Source organism: Athene noctua, chromosome 3 (genome assembly GCF_965140245.1).
Source record: "Athene noctua chromosome 3, bAthNoc1.hap1.1, whole genome shotgun sequence".
NCBI lineage: Eukaryota > Metazoa > Chordata > Aves > Strigiformes > Strigidae > Athene > Athene noctua.
The window spans coordinates 81546326-81564540 of record NC_134039.1 but is presented as its reverse complement, the minus strand read 5'-3'; the positions used below and the strand labels follow the sequence as shown (position 1 = coordinate 81564540).

At 35.1% G+C, this 18215-nt stretch overlaps 1 protein-coding gene across 2 annotated transcripts in view; it reads right to left on the bottom strand.

The window, feature by feature from the left end:
• The window catches only part of UPF2 (UPF2 regulator of nonsense mediated mRNA decay), a 64866-nt gene that overhangs the window by 26126 nt on the left and 20525 nt on the right, over positions 1-18215 (bottom strand). For both annotated transcript variants that reach the window (XM_074903496.1, XM_074903497.1), the window contains 8 exons: positions 17299-17402; positions 16692-16777; positions 10621-10729; positions 9270-9383; positions 8277-8393; positions 2447-2632; positions 1697-1900; positions 786-1061 (listed from right to left, as the gene is read on the bottom strand). In XM_074903496.1, coding sequence (XP_074759597.1) covers positions 786-1061; positions 1697-1900; positions 2447-2632; positions 8277-8393; positions 9270-9383; positions 10621-10729; positions 16692-16777; positions 17299-17402 — 1196 coding nt within the window. The remainder of the gene's footprint in view (positions 1-785; positions 1062-1696; positions 1901-2446; positions 2633-8276; positions 8394-9269; positions 9384-10620; positions 10730-16691; positions 16778-17298; positions 17403-18215) is intronic.

The following is an 18215-nucleotide window of genomic DNA, read 5'->3' as shown; positions in this document are numbered from 1 at the left end:
CCCCTGTTATCTGTATTGAATCAGAACTTTCCCTGCTGCAACTTGTGACCATTACCTCTCATCCTTTCACCATACATGCCTGAGAAGTATCAGATGACTTCTGTACAAACACTGTTAGCTGAGGACAGCAACCTAATGAGCATTCTCTTCTCCGAGCTGAGCAAACCCACAATCTGAGGACTGAGAGCCTCCTGATCATTTTGGTGACATTCCACTGGACTCAGCTTAGTTTGCTGATGTCTCTCCTCTCACCTACAAGGGAGCTCTGAACTGGAAACAGTGCTCCAGATGTGGCCTCACAGGTCAAACAGAAAGGAAGGGGGGCGGGGGGAAAATTCACTTTTCCCAGTCCACTGGCTACACCCTTTGCCAGTGTATGTTGTTGGCCTTCATTACCCTAACGGTGCAGAACTTAAAGTCATGTTCACACAGCCCAGGAGTCCCGGCTCTATTCCTGCAAAGCTGCTGATACTGTTGCATGGAACTAATCCACCCTAACTGGAAGACTTGATACTTATTTTTGCTGGAATTCACAAGATTTGTCAGTTCATTTTTCCACTGAAGGATGGAACTTAAGCCCTTCAGTGAATCAACTGCTACCCCAGTGTTCTGCAAATTCACTGGCACGGTAGCATCTATGTATAACTGAACATACACGTCACCTTAAAATAAAACTATAAGAGAGGATTTGAAAAATTATGGTGCTATAGAAATCTGTAACAGACTGACTTAAATTAGCTCATTAAAGAAATCTACAGAACTATATAGAATTTAGTTTAGAATACCTGAAAATATACAAGGAAGCAATCAAGTTTTCGTTTGCTGGATCCTCTGTCAAAATACTGCCCGCAGGTATCAAGGATAGTACAAACTAGTCTGATTCTGAAGAGATGCTCTGGGGGATCCAGTGGACTAGGACTACCATCAGGGTTCACACCGAATGATGTGAAAGAATACAGAGTCCGAAATATTACAGCTGATTCCACCATCCGATAATTGTAAAGCTCCCCCAAAAACTTGGCACTGCTGATCCGCCGTTGGTTAAATTTTGGCTGGTTAACCTGTGTCAAAAAAGAGAACAAAAAAATTCACTTTATCATGAAGACACAATAGAATCTTTGTAAAAGGTTTGTTGTTTGTTGTTTTTTTTTTAAAAAAAAGCAGTATGAAAAAATGGATAGAACTTGTTATAATAAAAGATGGTTATTTATGGCTACATACAAAATTAAACATTAAAAGTAGTTATGAAAGCTGGTCAACTAGTAGTTATTAGAAAGTTCAGATACATTCAGTATACACTCTGTCTTAAATCTATGATGATTTTTTCATTGCCCAGAGAATTCCTGTAATTAGAACATCTATTAAATATGGACTAGCCTCTGAAGCTACTTGAAGTTGCATGAATCTGAATACACTCTGCAAGAATAAATTGTATGCCCTTATTATGATAAAGGGTGTGAAACAACTGTCCTAGTAACCTTTGCAGTTTGCTGGATTTTGGGTTTGGTTTTTTTTGTGGTGGGGGTGTTGTTTTTTTAATTTAAATAGACCTACATAAAGCAAATAACCAAGGTAGAAAAGTCATCAGACAAAAGTCCAGAATCCAAGGATTCCTTTCTTTAAGCAACATTATTTTCTTGTTTTCTTTTTAACATAAGTAGATGAGTATAGACTGATAAAAAAGCCGGTTTTTTACCTCCATTCCTAGTCGAATATCCTCTAGCACTCCATCCACAACATGAATTCCGACATCTTCCTGGTAAAGGACCAAACCTGCTAAGAGGTTGGCTACACAGTGAATACTATTATATTTCACGTTCCAGATGTTGATCATACAGCATATAACATAGTCTTTTACTTCTGCATCCTGCCAAGGCAGCTTGCGCATCTGTCTCAGGACCTAAACCAAATTTTAAGACAAGCTTAATATTTGCAAAATGTTAATGCAGACAAAATATCAAGACACTCACTGTCATCTCCTGTCTCTCAGGGTTGGGATGAAATCCCTGTAAGCAACCTCATTCTCTTTTTCTAGCACTCTCCAGATCTGCAGTAGCTACTATGGAAAACTTCACATATGTAACCCAACTGCTGTTCTCTAGATACTAATCGAGCTGCCCAAATCTGTTCCATAGTTTCCTTGCTCTTGCAGTCTGTATTTAACTGTAGTCTTTTGTCTCTTATTCTGAACACAAGATACTCGGCGCAAGGGTTCTCATTTCATTCTCTATTTGTTCAGCACTTAATGCTGTGGAGAATGTAGGTCCATGACTGGAACTTCTATGCATTACAATAAAATAAATTAAACTATCTTAACAATCAGGGATATAAAAATGATCTCCCTTCCTTGGAATTAAAAAAAAATATAACCCTTCCAAAACCCTTCAAAAGTTAGTACTACATCACTTCCAGTAAAATCTGCATTAAAGATTTCAAAAGGATCTACCTTCTCTGTGGTGACCTTGGAAAGATCCTTGTAAAGAAGCTTACGAATATATTCCTGCAGAGGAGGACGTTTTTTCTTCACAGTTTTTTCAGCTGGAGGGGGATTACAGTAATAATAGGCATTTTCTACCATTGTAACATAGCGTGCATCAAGATGCATTGCTTGTTTTTTCCTCATCATTTGTTCCTGGAAATAAAAGCAAATGAGCAGTTAAAGATGTTGACAGACCACATTTTCATGCCAAAGGCTTTTAACAGTTAGGTTTGGGATAAAGGATATATGAAAGGTTGCAGAAAAGTAAGTTAAAAGCTTGGGCAGAGAAAAGAAAGGACAAAGTGCATATATGGTTCTGTGTTGCTATTTCCAAGGCCATTTTTCTTCACAATCGCTATTTTTATAATGGTTCACCTGTGGTGAAAAAGGTTTCAGAAAAGTATTTAAAGTTTAACTTGAAACTTAAATGTTACTGTTCAGATAAATGGTTAATAAGGTTTTAGACACTCTCTTCAAAACATGATTTTATTTAACTAAAGTAGCTGAAATACTGATGTCTTGACACAAGCATAGTGAATCATCAGAAGAGCGGCAATTTACTTTTTACATCAGTATGCAACTCCAGAGAGTTTATGTTGATGGTTTCACATGAATTTTCAATGGTTTAGGTAATGGCATTTTCCTGATTCCATGCTTCATTGTTGCTGTTTACCCAAGCAGAATAGACTGCAAGAAAAACAGTACCTACCATAAAATAGTATTTCAGGAAAAAAAATCAGAGAACTTAAAGGTTACTACACCAACACCAATTACTGTGCTTGTCAGGATTGTCCTAATTTTCCTCATGGAATACACTCTTTTTTCCATACTTCATTTTGTATATGTACAAAAAAAAGATTTATTTTATGGGTTTGTAAAGTTTATTGTATCTAAAAATTCTGTACAAGAACTAAAGTAGCTGCTGATTTTTACAGTAAAAGATAAGGATGAGCTTAATTCCATTATAAAATGTTTTTATATGCATGTGTATTTATAAGCATATATGTAATTCTGTAAGTTGCATTAATGTACCTCATGATCCTATATACTCTAAATCACTCTAAAGGGAGTTGAACAGAAAAAGAAACTTCACTGGTTTAGACTATCATTTAGTAGAGGTTGACTACACAGTAATTAACAGCAAACAGATAAACAAAACTAACCTGTAAGTACTGTTTTATCATCACACACAAATGTTAGTATACACATTCATGCTGTCCAGTAAACTAATGAAAAGAGTTTAAAGCTTATTGATCACTGATTGGTGAACGTACTCAAACAGTCCTTAACCTTGAGTTTCAGCTGCTAATTCAATGAGGAAGAGTATTTTTGTGTAAACCCAACAAAATCACATAACTTTCCCCCTAGACCATAGGTATGTATTGCCAGCAAGGTCTTAATCTGACACCAACCCTGAGGTGTTTCATTTTTAACCTTTTCCATGACACAAATGGCCTCCCCTTTGATTCCCTAAATGCAACTGTTCTTTTCCAAATGGGAAATTTCTGTCAAGTAGTAGCAAGTTTACCTAAAGGTGCTTAACAGATGCACAACACTTTTTACAACTGAGTACATGAATTGCTTTATGTAGGGAAAAAACACTTACAGTAGAAAGCTCCAAATCACCGTATAATTACCATATCACATGTTAATATTACATTTGTAATTTTTTCACCTTTTCTGGATGTATTGGGAGAAAATACATCTTTGCTGCCTTAATGACATTTATCATGTTTTACTATAAACTGAAAAATGAAGTGGGGCAAAGTAAAACATAACAAAGAAAATGGCAAAAGGGCTTGCAAATAAAATTTAAATAAACCAAAAGCTACATAATTTTTACACTTTCTTGTTAAAATAAGTTGCATATACTGTAAATAATAGGTTATAATTAAAATGTTTCTTCCCAGAAAAGACAATATGCACTGCTCCAATTCTCAAAATCACTGTAATATATAAATTTTTCTGAGCAATCATAAGTAAGTATTCTAACTTCAAGTGGATGGTATTAGTCTTAATCTCTACTTAAAAAGTCATCACCATTTTAAGCAACTGTGTGTGTTTCAATCCTTTTTCATTTAAGGCATCAAGACAGATGGACAGGAAGGAAAAAGAAACCATAACAATACACTGCCTACAATAACAAAAACCTTGACCCATTCCAGAAGAAAAAAAAGATTAAAAGACCTGCAGTCTAAAGCACTTACAGCTAATTAAGTTCTTTAAGTCTTTATTTTACTAGGCTAAAATGAAGAACTACAAAGGTAAAGCATTACATTTGAAGATTAGCTTTCTGTTTTTCCTTTGATAAAGGGAACACAAACAACATTAAAATGTCCAAGTTAAAACAGTAAAGGCTTTGGTTCTTTTTTTCTTTGTGAGTTACAAAACCTCTTTGCACGTAGCATATATTGCAGATGCATTTCAAAAGAAAATCTGGTGAGAATTACGAGGTGCTCCTCTTGATACTAGTCTTGCTCCTGCACCCTGCTAAACCCAGTAACACCAATTTGCATTACAAGAAATAAGAGTTTTTGCAAAGCTGTATGCAAAAAAAAAAGAAAAAAGAAAAAAGAGAGAAGTCACCAAGTAAAACCTAGGGAGCAGGAAAAGTCCAACTGAGAAAAGCATTTCAGCATGCCTGATATTTAAATCATCAGACTGTATTAAGATACCAAAACTGTTCAGGTCCTCCTTCCCTTTACCACCTATACTGCTCTGCCCTGCTACTTGTTCCAACAGTTCAAAAATCAAAATTTTACATTTCTTGGAAGTTACAGTGAATTAACAGTCTCATTCTAACTACACTTACTTTGTCACAGCCTCTGTCTGTACAAACAACATTTGCCCATAGTTTCCACTCCATCTATAAAAGGAGTCACCCTGAGAAATGAGCCACCGTGTAGCTATGTTTGTAATTACAAATGGTCTTGCCCTAAAGCTTAAAAAGACAATTTGACACGATTGTCTAACTTACAGGATTAAAAATGCATTAGAAGGCTTTTAATACCAAAACTTCCAGTATCCTTTTAACATGACAACAGTATAACACAAGAATTTGACATTTTAACATGATTACATTACAAAAACATAGATCAAGATAATGCTGATCTTCCTTCCAAATCACCAATTCAAATAATCCGTTTACCAACAGACCAATCCTTAAGCCAAGTTAGTTTTATATTGATATTTAAATTACATAAAGGACATTGAACTTGAAAGACTTGCCAAGAAGAATGATTAACAGAAACATTGTCCTGATAAAAAAAAGAATCTTTAAATAATTTGCAAAATGTGATTAGTAGTCCTACAAAACTAGAATGTGATCATTAAATGTCTGTCTAGAATAAGTCACTAAGTGTCACTGTCTGTGGCACTCTGTCAGAGTACTTTAGTACTTAATAATTATTTTTCCCCTAATTACTTTTAAAATCTATTCTTAACTATAACTTTCTCCCACACCAGGACAAAGCAACGCTGTCTTTAATAGGAGACATACAGCCTGTTTGGCATCTTACCACATAATATATCATCAGCAGTAAAGATTAAGACCAATAATTATTTGGAAGATCATCAGGCCTTAATTATAGCTGTAAGAATCATTGATAACATCAGCTTTACACTTACTTCAATTTTTACCACAAGATCCTAATTAGCGTGCTTTGGGATAAATCTTTTCTACAGTTCACACTAACTGGTACCATAAGAGTACGATCCAATTTGTACAATATTATTTAAAGCAAAATTAATCTCTATAGTTTCTATAGGGCAACATTAGAAGATGCAGCTATTAAGATGGTCGTAGAATATAAATCTATTTAGCCTATTTTACTTTTTAATCGATAGATATTCCACATTTATTTATTTGCCATCTCTATCTTCTCCTGGTTCCTCAATTACCAAAGAACAGACTATTTATCTGAAATCTTGTGTGTCTTTAACCCTCAGTTATTGAAAGAGTGTTTGTGGTTTGTCTTACACTTCATAGTTAAGTTATGTTTAGCATTCATCCAGCAGATTTCAGCAATACAGCTAACAATCAGCATTTTTGTAGTGCATAAGACTGAAAGCAGTCAGTTACAAAAAGTAGCTCTGGTAAAGGTATTTAATTTTTCCTGACTTCTAAACCTTTTATTAACTACAAAAAAATGGTAGCAATGAGTAAAGTGTCTTTTACAGATAATGGATCCGTGTTTTCAAAGGAAAAATACTTGATTATGGGAAGGAAGATATTTAACAATAAAACATACCAGCTAGCAAACCTTCAGAAAATTGAAACATTCAAAACTTTCAAGATACAAAGTACACTACAACAAAAAGCATGAGCCAAGAACTTGCAGTTAATTTGTCCATCTCTTCCCTCTTGTGACTACGCCACCACAACAAATGCTATGACATTCAAAGAGGTTCAGAAAGAAAGAGCATTTTGTGAAGAAATTGTACAACAATATATCCAAGCATGCAACAACTGCTTCTCCGTTAACTCTAGAGCTTAAGAAGGGAGGGTATAGAGGCAAGAGAAAGACCTGCCAAGTGTAAGTCTGGGCTTTGATAAGAAAGGAGATAAACACAGCAGAGACAGTGATATTTCACAGCTTAAGAGCTGTGTCCCTAGAAACATATTCCACTTAAACCACTCTCTTCCAGAAGGGCAAACTATGTCCACTTTCTCCCCCAAACACAGAGACTACTTTACTACAGATACATGTCTGCATTCTTCCTTCTAATACAGCAATATGGTCTATTAGTTAGTCTGTACCTGCTCACTCTGCTTTTAATTTAACACGATTTCTTATTGCTAGTATCTACCTTTGAAGGACTTCTTCAGCCATGTTTGACTCAGTCTCTTGTCCCAGAGAAAGAGGTTTAGGATTTTCTCTCAAGACAGTAAACATACCATTCAGGGCTCAAATTCATATACTAAAAGACCCAAAGCTAATCCCTGTTATCTTTGCCAGTACTTATCTAGGATTTAGAGATACCAATTCTACTCTTACCTTAATTACCAATCCCTATCTCCAAACCCCCTTCCTCTAGTGTCTTCATAAACTTTTTCTTCAAACTTAGAACCCCAGATCATTATGCAGGACACAGAAACCACCTCTTGCATAACTGTCTTCACCTCCAGTTCAAATATCATCTCTGGTCCCATTCACTACCATTTTCCCCTTCAAATAGTATCTCAGGCATTTTCAGATACAGCGACTATATTCTGTCAACCTCATCCTCTGGTTTTGCCCTATCTCTGTATTGTTTGTAGTTCAAAAGCAATAGCTTTTTGCTTCAGATATTTAGTTCTTTATTTACACGTTCTTTTAAGTCATGAAGAGATTTACAGATCAACTGGAGTTCTCCAGAATACTTTCAGAAAGCTGTTCTCACAGGAGGTGCAATCTCAGAGCTGAGACAACACTGGACAGGCTATAAATAATAAGATGATACAAGTCCACAGAACTACAAACAAAGGCTGACAGTGCCAAGGCAGCCTCTGAATTGAACATATGTAACACCAGTCCATCTCAACCTCATTCTACAGTAAGGAGGCAAGATTTCAGGAAAACTGATACATTGTCCTCTCATACTCATCTCTGTTTTTATTAAAGAATCAAGAACTTGATCCTCCTTGAGCACTCAAGATAAAAACTTAATGAAAGTTTTCACTTATTAGTGTTTGAACATTGTATGTTAGTCACATTTATCGTTATGGTCAGACCACATCACAAAGCCAGAAAATAAAAGTTGTAATTGGTTTCATTCAATGCATGACACCCTCCCCATAAAACAAATTTTCTCTTACCAGAAGAACACTGGTTCTTAAGTGAGATTCTGGTGATCTAAAGAGGAATCTTCCACAGGTTTCCAGCAGAGTACATGCCATTTCAATATGGTGATGAGAAAAGTCTGACAGAAGCATCTGGTACATATTTATATAAAAGCACAAGCATGTTAAACATCCTTTTCAACTGCAGAAAACAGTAAGTTCTATCTACCAGACTTTACACTACTGTGGTATTCCACATTCTTAAGAAAAAAAATGCAAATTGATTTCACTTATCGGATATTAACAAAATTAAAAACATTAATCTCATTAAGAAGTACTATAAGAACAGTCTAGACCCCAACTTCAGGCTCCAGAAACCTGAAAAACAGGATGCTTCCTAAACCTAGCATAAAAAGACGAAAATATTAAAACAAACATTATAATCTCTCCCACACCCCTTCCAACTCAATATTACCTTCTTTAAAATTCCTGCTGCTAGATTGGAAAGCCACCAAATAATACTACACAAGGACACAATAACCTCAGAGCACATCTAATTTAACTTTACGGTTTAAGTTAAACAATAACTAGAAATTAAAAGCTTTGCCTGTCACAATATTTTATAGATGAGAGAAAAATGATGAGTATCATTTTTTAATAATTCAGTACACAGTTATTTGCTGTGTAAAAACATTAATTGAAATCAACATGATTAAAGTTTTGCAGTGTATAGCAGATGAATAAGAAGCAATGTGTACCATCACTTTACAAAGAAAATTATTAGCAGTTTGGTTATGTCCCAAGGTGGAAATTTATTTTAATGTATACCTACCATTAGAAAAATTAAAACATTCCAACTTCTACAACAGCTATAGAAGCCTCCTTCTATACAGCAGCAACAGACATCAGGGTTTAAAACTTCATATGCAATAAATTAGTGGATAATATCAGCAATAGATATATGAAGGGGAATAGGATGGGGATACATTATCAGCATACACAGCAGTCCAGGACTATCACAACACTAACCTTTAAACAGTGGAGAGTATCATTTTTAGAGAACATCTTGAACTTGGTAAGCTCACCAATAAATCTCACAGTTTTATTCTTTGTTTCAATGTTGATCTGGTCCTTTTTTCTTACCTTAAAAAAAAAAAGATTGGATTTTAGGCACTCAAAAATACCTCTTACAAATGACTTTGACCCAAATTGTGACTAATAAGCCTGCAAATTCAGTAGTGTTTGATATTTGTTTTGTTCGTTATTCTCTACCTTCACCTATCACCAGGTTTCCTAAAAGTCTCTCTACAACCTTGTTTCTTCAGAAGCTTTTGAATTTCTCTCCCCATCCCTGCAACCCACAAAAAAGCTAAGTCCCCTAGCATACCTACAGTTATAGGCACACATCAACCTGGCCACCCCCACTTTGCCACAGTGAAGTGAGGGTTAGAATACTTAACCTATAATTTTTAGAATCAATATAATATATTGATCAAAAATCTATATTTTTAGAATCAACAGGTAGTCTCTATATGAATAGGACCACTTGTATAGTCCCTAAGGAAAATATTAAACATTGACAACTTCTTCAAGTCAGGTTTAATAAAGTGCAGACTTTTCTAATTCTTTCTTCTTTTAAAATTACTGACATCCAGCATAATTTTAGTAACAAAGTACAAGCTTATACTTGTCTAAACATATAAAAATCGTACTTCTCCCCAACAGAAATAGCTTATCCTGAGAACAAACAGTTAACTTCAGATAGTTAAGAGTTACTTAAGTCTGAGCAATTCATACACATTTTTAATGTCAATATTAGGAAAAAATTGACATCTGCACCATAAAACTCAAAAACCAGTGAAGGAATCATCACTGTGCACCATAACCAATTTGACTACAAAACTTAGAACAAAGTGAAAGAAACAACACTGAAAAATACAGTTGTGAGGAAGGGAAAATTTTGGTTGATCAAAATTGTAAAAAAAGAATTTGAATTAAGTACTATACTGCAATAGTAACCACTGTATTACAACAGTAACCTTGTAGTGGGAAACGTTAGAGTAAGTCAGTTCTCATTTCAAATACAAGTTATTACTTTATAGAAAACACAGTTGAAGCACAGTTTCTAATTTTTGCAACTTATTGTAACTGTCGTACAGTTAATTTTAATATACATGCAGACATATATGCTACATTTTTAAAAATAGTTTTAAATGCACAGATTAGTATTCTAGAACAAATCTGCTCAGATGACAGAAAATTATCCACTGAATTTCAGAATCAGCATCTACATAATATCAAACATTATTTTATTCCCCAAAGAATGACTAATATCAGACTAGTTAATCTGGAAGCAAAAAACTAAATCAACAAAACATACATGAAATCTGAAATCCCCTTTCAGCATGGAACAAAGATCCTCTGCTACATCAGACATACAGGGATGCAATGTGGCAACCAGTCTTGCATAAAAGGGTAGCAAATCCAACCTGAAAACAAAGGAGATAACAGACAACTATTTTATAGACAAAAATGTATTTATGTCTACAAGTATGGGTACCATTTTACTTGTGAAATTAATGAATGTGCATATAATGAGAGAACTATGTACACATAATTTCACAGGCTTACCCTTCAGATTGCAGTATTTAAAAGCAGCAATACAAGAAGGTATACTACCACATCCTATTGGAATCCTTCATAGTTAATTTCCTTTCAGAACTACTGCCTTAGGTGAAATGCCAAACGCCATCTTAACTATGGAATTTGACCTTTAAGAAATTACCAGATACAAAAAAAAATTCAGATCCCTCTCAATACACAAAATGAAAAATTCTTAGACAACTCCATTTGTTATTGCAATTTTGTTCTGGTTTTGAGTAGCAGCAGACAAAACCAGGAAGGTAAGAACATCTTTATTTTTAAGGCAATGAACATGTAAATGAATGTAGCAGTTATTACAGAAAACAAAGCTCAGCAGATGTGATATAGCAACCCTTTTCCCCAAAACTTAGTTAAGTACTTCCACAAATGGTAATATTTCCAAATTTTCTTTAGAACTTCCCTTATTTCCTTTTCTCTTTCTTTGATTAAATGCCTTCATACCCATTTCATACTATCAAATGTTTTGTAGTATCATAGGGAATTTTGGAGGGCCATTTGTGTTTTCCTTAATTTCTACTTTGTTTCTTTCTGTCAAAGACTATCTGGTTGTAAAACTGGGATAAATGCCCTTAAACCTTGTTTGTGGCATCATGTAACATGACACAGAATATAACACAGCTGGTTCATGTAAACATGCATGTATCACTTTTAAATGCAGATAAACCAACTGCACTCTGAGGCCTCATAATATCATTTAACAAGCTGAAGAAAGAATTTCTAGTTTATTTTCAGAATGTAAGTTAATGATGTAAACAGATGAACTGTAGAATAAGCTTAATGTTTTAAGCGGAGATAAACATCTTCAATTTTCATGCTTCAAGTGACAAATTGCCTGTAAGGGAAAAAAGGATCTTGAGTTTACATTTTATGAAGGATTAAGGTTTTCCCTACTGCTAGGGGGGAGAAAAAAAAAAAACCAACCACAAAAAAAACCAAACCAAGAAAACCCAAAAAGATTCTGCTGAAAAAAAAAATAATCTAAAAGCACAGTCAATACATAAAGATTGCCCTGGCACAAAGTAAAACTGGAAAAGCATTGAGACAAAAACTCCCCTGAAAAAGCATACACGACTGCTTTCCCTCTCCATTCTACTGCTATGTTATTATAGCACATTTCCAAGATCTTTAATATCCCCACAAAGAGGGATAATTATTACAAATGTGGATTAGAAGCATCAGAATATACTACCTCAAAGAGGCACAGCTAAGCAGCCTCCTGATAACACATAAAGCTCCTGGTGAAATATTGTAGGTATCCTGGTTACCTATTTAACAGTTTTTATTCTCTCTTGTTAATCAATAACTGAAGCAGTATTTACACTTTTCAAGCTTGTTGGAACACACAGTCAAGGATGACTAGCTACAGCAAATTACTATGGTGTTATTAAGCATTTAGCCATTAACTCTCAGAAAAGTGCAAGTGTCATTACCTCACACACACACACACACAAAAGCTAAACTGAAAAAGGACTTTGGCTGAATTGAGGGGTTCTATTCTAATTGAAGAGATTTGTGCATGGCACCTCTTTTAAGACAAATAGCAGGAAGCTTTATTCTGGTCTGAACAAGTACCTGCCTGCTGAGAGCTAATAATTTCATCTCTGTAAACTGAAGATACCTGGGGGAAAATTAAAGTCTTAGAGCATTTTTTTGTTGTTCCCTTACAGAACAACACAAAAGGTTTCTTCATAAGGAAGAATACTAAGACTGTGTATTTCTAAATAGGTGAAATATTATAAGGAAAAGCCTTGGGTCAATTACTATGAAATTGGCAGAGATGGAATCTGTTCCCTCTCTCACAGGGAGACAAAAATTAGTGCTCAGAAGAGGCGACACTGCAGTATCAGTGGCACCACCTACTGGTACCTCCATTAAAGCTAATTGTGGGTTTTGTTTTTCTCCAAAAGCACTCATTTTTCTTGAGAAGGGGGGCAAAAATTACCTAAAAGAAACCACAAAACCCACAGTATTGCTTTCTCTTCCTGCTCTTCTACATTATGAAGGGATAAGTCAGTTACTCTCTGAAGCCTGCGTTAAGTACCCTGAATACAAACTATCAGTCACTACTTCTGACCACCTACCTTGGATTGAAATCTAGTCAGCTCTGGATCTCTGGATCACATGGACTGCACTTGAGTGAATATCTAACAGCACATCTTTTTTTGGTAGAATTCCAAATGTTAGTTTATTAAAAAAACAAAACTTCGCTTAAAGTCCTAATTGCAATCTCTCTAGAATGGGTGCAACCAAAATTTTATATCCAGAAATAGTGAAAGGGGTAATTTAATACATTTATTAACTCAGATTCTACCAGAAAGATAGCCTAAAGAACAAAGCAACAGAGCAAGAACTCCTGCCACACAAGCATAATCATAATCCAGATAAATGCAGTGTATTCACAGGGCCTGAACAGGTACAAACTGTTGCCCACACTGCTCAGTGGGAAGAGAATGATGCTGTGGAACTGGCATGTAACCAGGTAAGCACTTTTTGCTTTATTTTCTTAGCTGTGGCATAAACTCATTCTCTCAAACACATCCCTCAACTTTGTCATTGAATGAGACAGGCCACTGAAACTGCTAAGTCGCGTTCAAGTGAACAGAAAGGACCTTGCTACTGAGGATTCTCAGGATAGAGCTGAATGCAGATGTACAGGAGGTTTACGATTTATGAGTTAAAATGCTCAGAAGTATTTAACACTCAAGAAGCAGGTAACTTCTGAATTAAGAACAACCAAAGATAAGGCTAAAAATTTCCCTATGGTAAACAACGAATCTCTTGCTTTGTAAATCTGCAGCTTCATAGCTGGGAATGGCAAGAACATTGGAAGCCACGACAGCCCCTATTTACTGTTTAGCACTTGACTAGAATTGTTCAGAATTTAAGGTTTAAAAAGAGATTTTAAACTTCTCATACTGAAGTTGAAAAAATTCAACAGAATTGCAGTATGCAATTAAACATAAATAATTATGTGTATCTGTACAAGAGATAATTCAGCTAGATAGCAAAGACTTACACATAAATGCCCTGAAGCTGTGAGCAGTATGGGTTAGATCACTATACCGTCACTTTAGTACAAACTATTATAGTCCTGAATTAGAAGGCTAATATTTAGTTTTAAATCAATCCTCCAATGAAAATCTGAAAGCCACTTGTATACTAGCACTGAAAAAAAATCTTTTTAAAAGGCTTTCTGTTCTGTTGGGTTAGAGGTTCAAATCGCAGCTTAAGATGTAAATGCGATCCATTCATAAGTATTCAACAGAGCAGTGCAGTGATGTATTCCAACACTAATCTAGAGTTAGTTGAGAAAAAAAACATCCTTTTTTGTCAAATTAAGTTGTCTGTCTTGAAGAATCCTGCATTTGTCCTGATCTATCCAACCCTAGTGGAAGCAAGAAAGCTCCCTGGCAACACTGCATAATGACTTTGACTTTACAGTGTCTGCATTACTTCTTGAACACAAAACCAGTTTTGTACTTTTTTGGTAAAATTGTTGTGTCTGCACAATTCCTAAAACTGATCTCTCAAGAGAAGAAACAGAACTTTTTCTATTATTGAAATACCTTATTGTGGCTGCCACATAATAACCAGGCTTAGACAGCATTGTCTGATATGCTTGGAGACTAAATGCTTTTGGAAAATATATTGCTTTATCTACATCCTATAAGGACACTGTTCTTCTGAACCTTTCACAAAAAACCCTAAAATAAACCAAAAGAAAACCTCCTCAAGAACATAATCACAGCAAGCTTTCTTCACCCACGGTATGCTGGAGAGACATAGCAGAAACTCCTGGAATTAGTAAAAACTAGTAGGCAACAACAATAACAGAAGGAAAAAACATATCGTTATGGCTCAGTGAAGAGATGCCAGAAGCAAAAATACTGTTAATACAAAGCTTCAAAGCAGTGTTATATAAATTTTCTAAATCAATTTGTAGCATTTTATAGCAACCATTAGTACCGTGTGTCATATACACACCTTGGAGTTTTTCCACAACTATTACCAATATTGATTTCAAGACAGAAAGCAAGAATTGCTCCTTTACCAACTGTAGTAGTAAAGATAACTTAAATGTTAGGATAGATTGCCCTTTAAAATCATCTGCATCTACAGGCACTTCAGTTGGTATTTTCATTGCAACTGTTTGTGGTTCAGAACAAGCAGCTCAGTCAACATCCTGTTTCCCCTGCTCAGTAGCCCAGAGACAGGCATCACTAACACAGGCAAAAGAACTGGCAGATATATATGGCTAGACACAATTGAAAGCTGGAGTATCCATTAGTTCAATAGGTCTCAGAGCAGGGAGCAGAAAAAGGTATTTAAAAATAATTGTACATGCAATATTAATATTTATGAATATGAAGAATAATTAATATTTATCATTAACAGTGAGAAGATCAGCCGAGTCACTCACTTCACTAATAGTTGCAAATATTAGAGAACTGTTACAAAAATAGTAGCTCCTTGAGCCAACCACACCATCTATAGCCTACAGAAAACTGAATCTTTTAAAAATTATAATTATTTTTAAAACAGATTTGTGGGTAATGAAACTACCATCAGGACAACAAATCAGTGGCAGTGTGGAGACTCTGTATGTTTTTAGTAACTTACTGTGTTCCTAGTGCAGCCTAATCAAAGAAACACCTTTTTTTTTTTTAAATACTACAATACACTAGGAATTTAATTTTTGCTTTCATGGTATCTACGAAACCACATTGCTGAATTTACAAGCCATCACGTTGTTCTTGTTTGAAAAGTACCTCTTTTGCTGTGCACAATGTCAACAAATTCCTTCAGGTCATTATCATCTAGTACACATTAGGTTTTTTTGGTTTATGCAAAGCAAATCATTCTTTTTCGAAGAGGTTCCAAGAGTTAATGATCAGTTTGAGCAATCTGGAATCTGCAGCACCAGGAAGAACTAAAGGGCAGTGATACAAATATTATGGTATGTTCAGAAATCACCCATCAAGCCGCTTCCATTCTGCAAACATGGAAAATTCTCTATTATTTTAAGCTGAAGACAAAAGCCTAAGTCATCCTGCTGACTTACATTGCTGTAGATGTTCTAGGCTGTGAAAAAAGTTCTTACATTTTTTATTTTTATTTTAATATTTGCAACCATTTTTGTAAGCAAGTTTCTTCGTGCAAGTGCAGGGACCTCGCTTACACAAGAAGAGACAAGGACAAATAGCAAAACTCTACATGGACAGATCTACAGGGACAGAAAAGGCCAGGCTCAAACTTTATACTCTCTTTCTCTAAACTGGCCCAACTAGAACCAGCTCCATTCCAGAAGATTCAAAGCTATTATAAGGGCTATGCACCATATCAGAATTAACGTATCACAAGAAATTCTCCTTCCTAAACTACATTGTGCTCTAACTATTCAGAGGTTCTTATATTAAAAAAGTACAAGTTCTCCTGAATGAAATATAGCCTTCTTTTTTGATAGAATGTAAGTTTTTGCTGCTGTTTCCATGGTTAAAAAGCTCATTAAAAGATCCATTATAAACACACAAATACCAGAAAAGAGAAACTAATTACGAAAAAAAATTTACACTGCTATGGCAAAATATTGTGGTGAATTGCTTGATCATTAATCCTGAATATTTCTTTGATGCTCTAGCATAAATCACTCTAAATTGCACATTAGGAATAAACAAATGCAACTTGGAATATGCACTGGTTTTCAGTAATTCAAACAGTTAAAAAGTACATACATATGTTAAGCAACCAAAGGGTGGTGGATCCAGCCTGTTCCCCTTCAGTTCTTACCTTTGTCTAGGAACTATGAAAAGTGCTCGTACTAGTTTTCTTCTGTTGGCTTTTGTATTCATATTCATGCAAAAATCCATTGCTGCCTATAAAGAGAAAAGTCAATACAATATTTCACCTTTAATGCAGTGTTCTTTTATTTAAAACAATATAACATGCTTTTCAAAAGCACCTTTTACAGATCTATTCCTGTTACATGCAGCTGCTTTAAAAAGAACCATGAAGAAAAAAAAAAAATTATTTTTGTCTATAACTGACATAGTTAGAAAACATGTTCATTTACAGAAATACAGACTGATTCTCTGGATCATGACAAGGAGAGCAGCTTTAAGTAGGTGGGAGGTAATTTGTCAGAGAGTGATGGGAGGCAAAAAGGAAAAAGTTAAGACTAGTTCTAAAACAAACTAACACATAAGGAAATAGGCAGATGAAACCAATACTGTATGGTATTTGAGCAATGGCTAAGTGAGAAAAAGAAAATATTTCCTCTAGGTTAAAAATGAATTCAGCTATGCTAGAGTCCAAAGCTTCAACTCTTTATTTCCAATCTGTCTGATCTAGCATTATGGCTTTTAAGAATGGAACAAGTAAAAAACTATGACTATACCTTGTCTATGAGGTCTCTGTTGACACAGTTTGGAAGTTGCTGAAGAAAAGCATCTACTATAAGTTTTAAATGAGATCCAGTACTGGCTTCTTCATCCTCTTGTTCTAACAGAGTGAAATAAACAAGCAGCACACATCTTTAAGCTATGAAATATAAATTATTTATGACCACATTCCCCAAACACAGTGCATTTGTCATTTTTAATTGTTTTTTTCTTTAGTTGTTTAATTTCACCCACAGATTCAAAAAATAAGGTATCAAGATGAACACATAATTTAATTTAATGCAAAAAAAAAAAATCCACTGATTGTCTATGCCCAAAAGTCAGAAGTATCACCATTAAAACTTGTCTTCCTATTCACAAAGTTCCCTACCTCCTAATTTGTACTGTCAGGAGCAACAACAAATACATATTCCTAGAAAACGACGACAATTTCTTTAGGTGATAAAAAGGAGGACCCCAAAAAGGCCCAAACATGGGGGAAAATAATATGGAAAAAAACAACAAAACCCCAACAACACCTTAATGCAATTGTAGATTCTACTTTTTTATGTACGTTTGCCCTGCAGGAGAAAGAGAATTTTCGATTAAAAATGTCCATTAAGGCCATTCTTCCATCCGGTATGTTCTTGACATCTTTTCACCTGAGGCTGTAAAAGCTAGAGGCAAACTTAATTCCTTCCACTATACAGAAACCAGTGTATAGAACCATAACAGACAAGGATGGAGGGTTGATCATGTAGCATTTGCAAGGCAAGTGACAACCTGTATTTCAAGCAACTGCTTCTGTGTAGTTTGCAACATAGGAAGCAGCGACGGTGAGCTCTATCTACTGATTGAGTCAGTAACCATACTTGAGTAGAAGACTGCAGGACAGTTCTATTACTGAAATTCAGATTTTCTGATATCAACTATG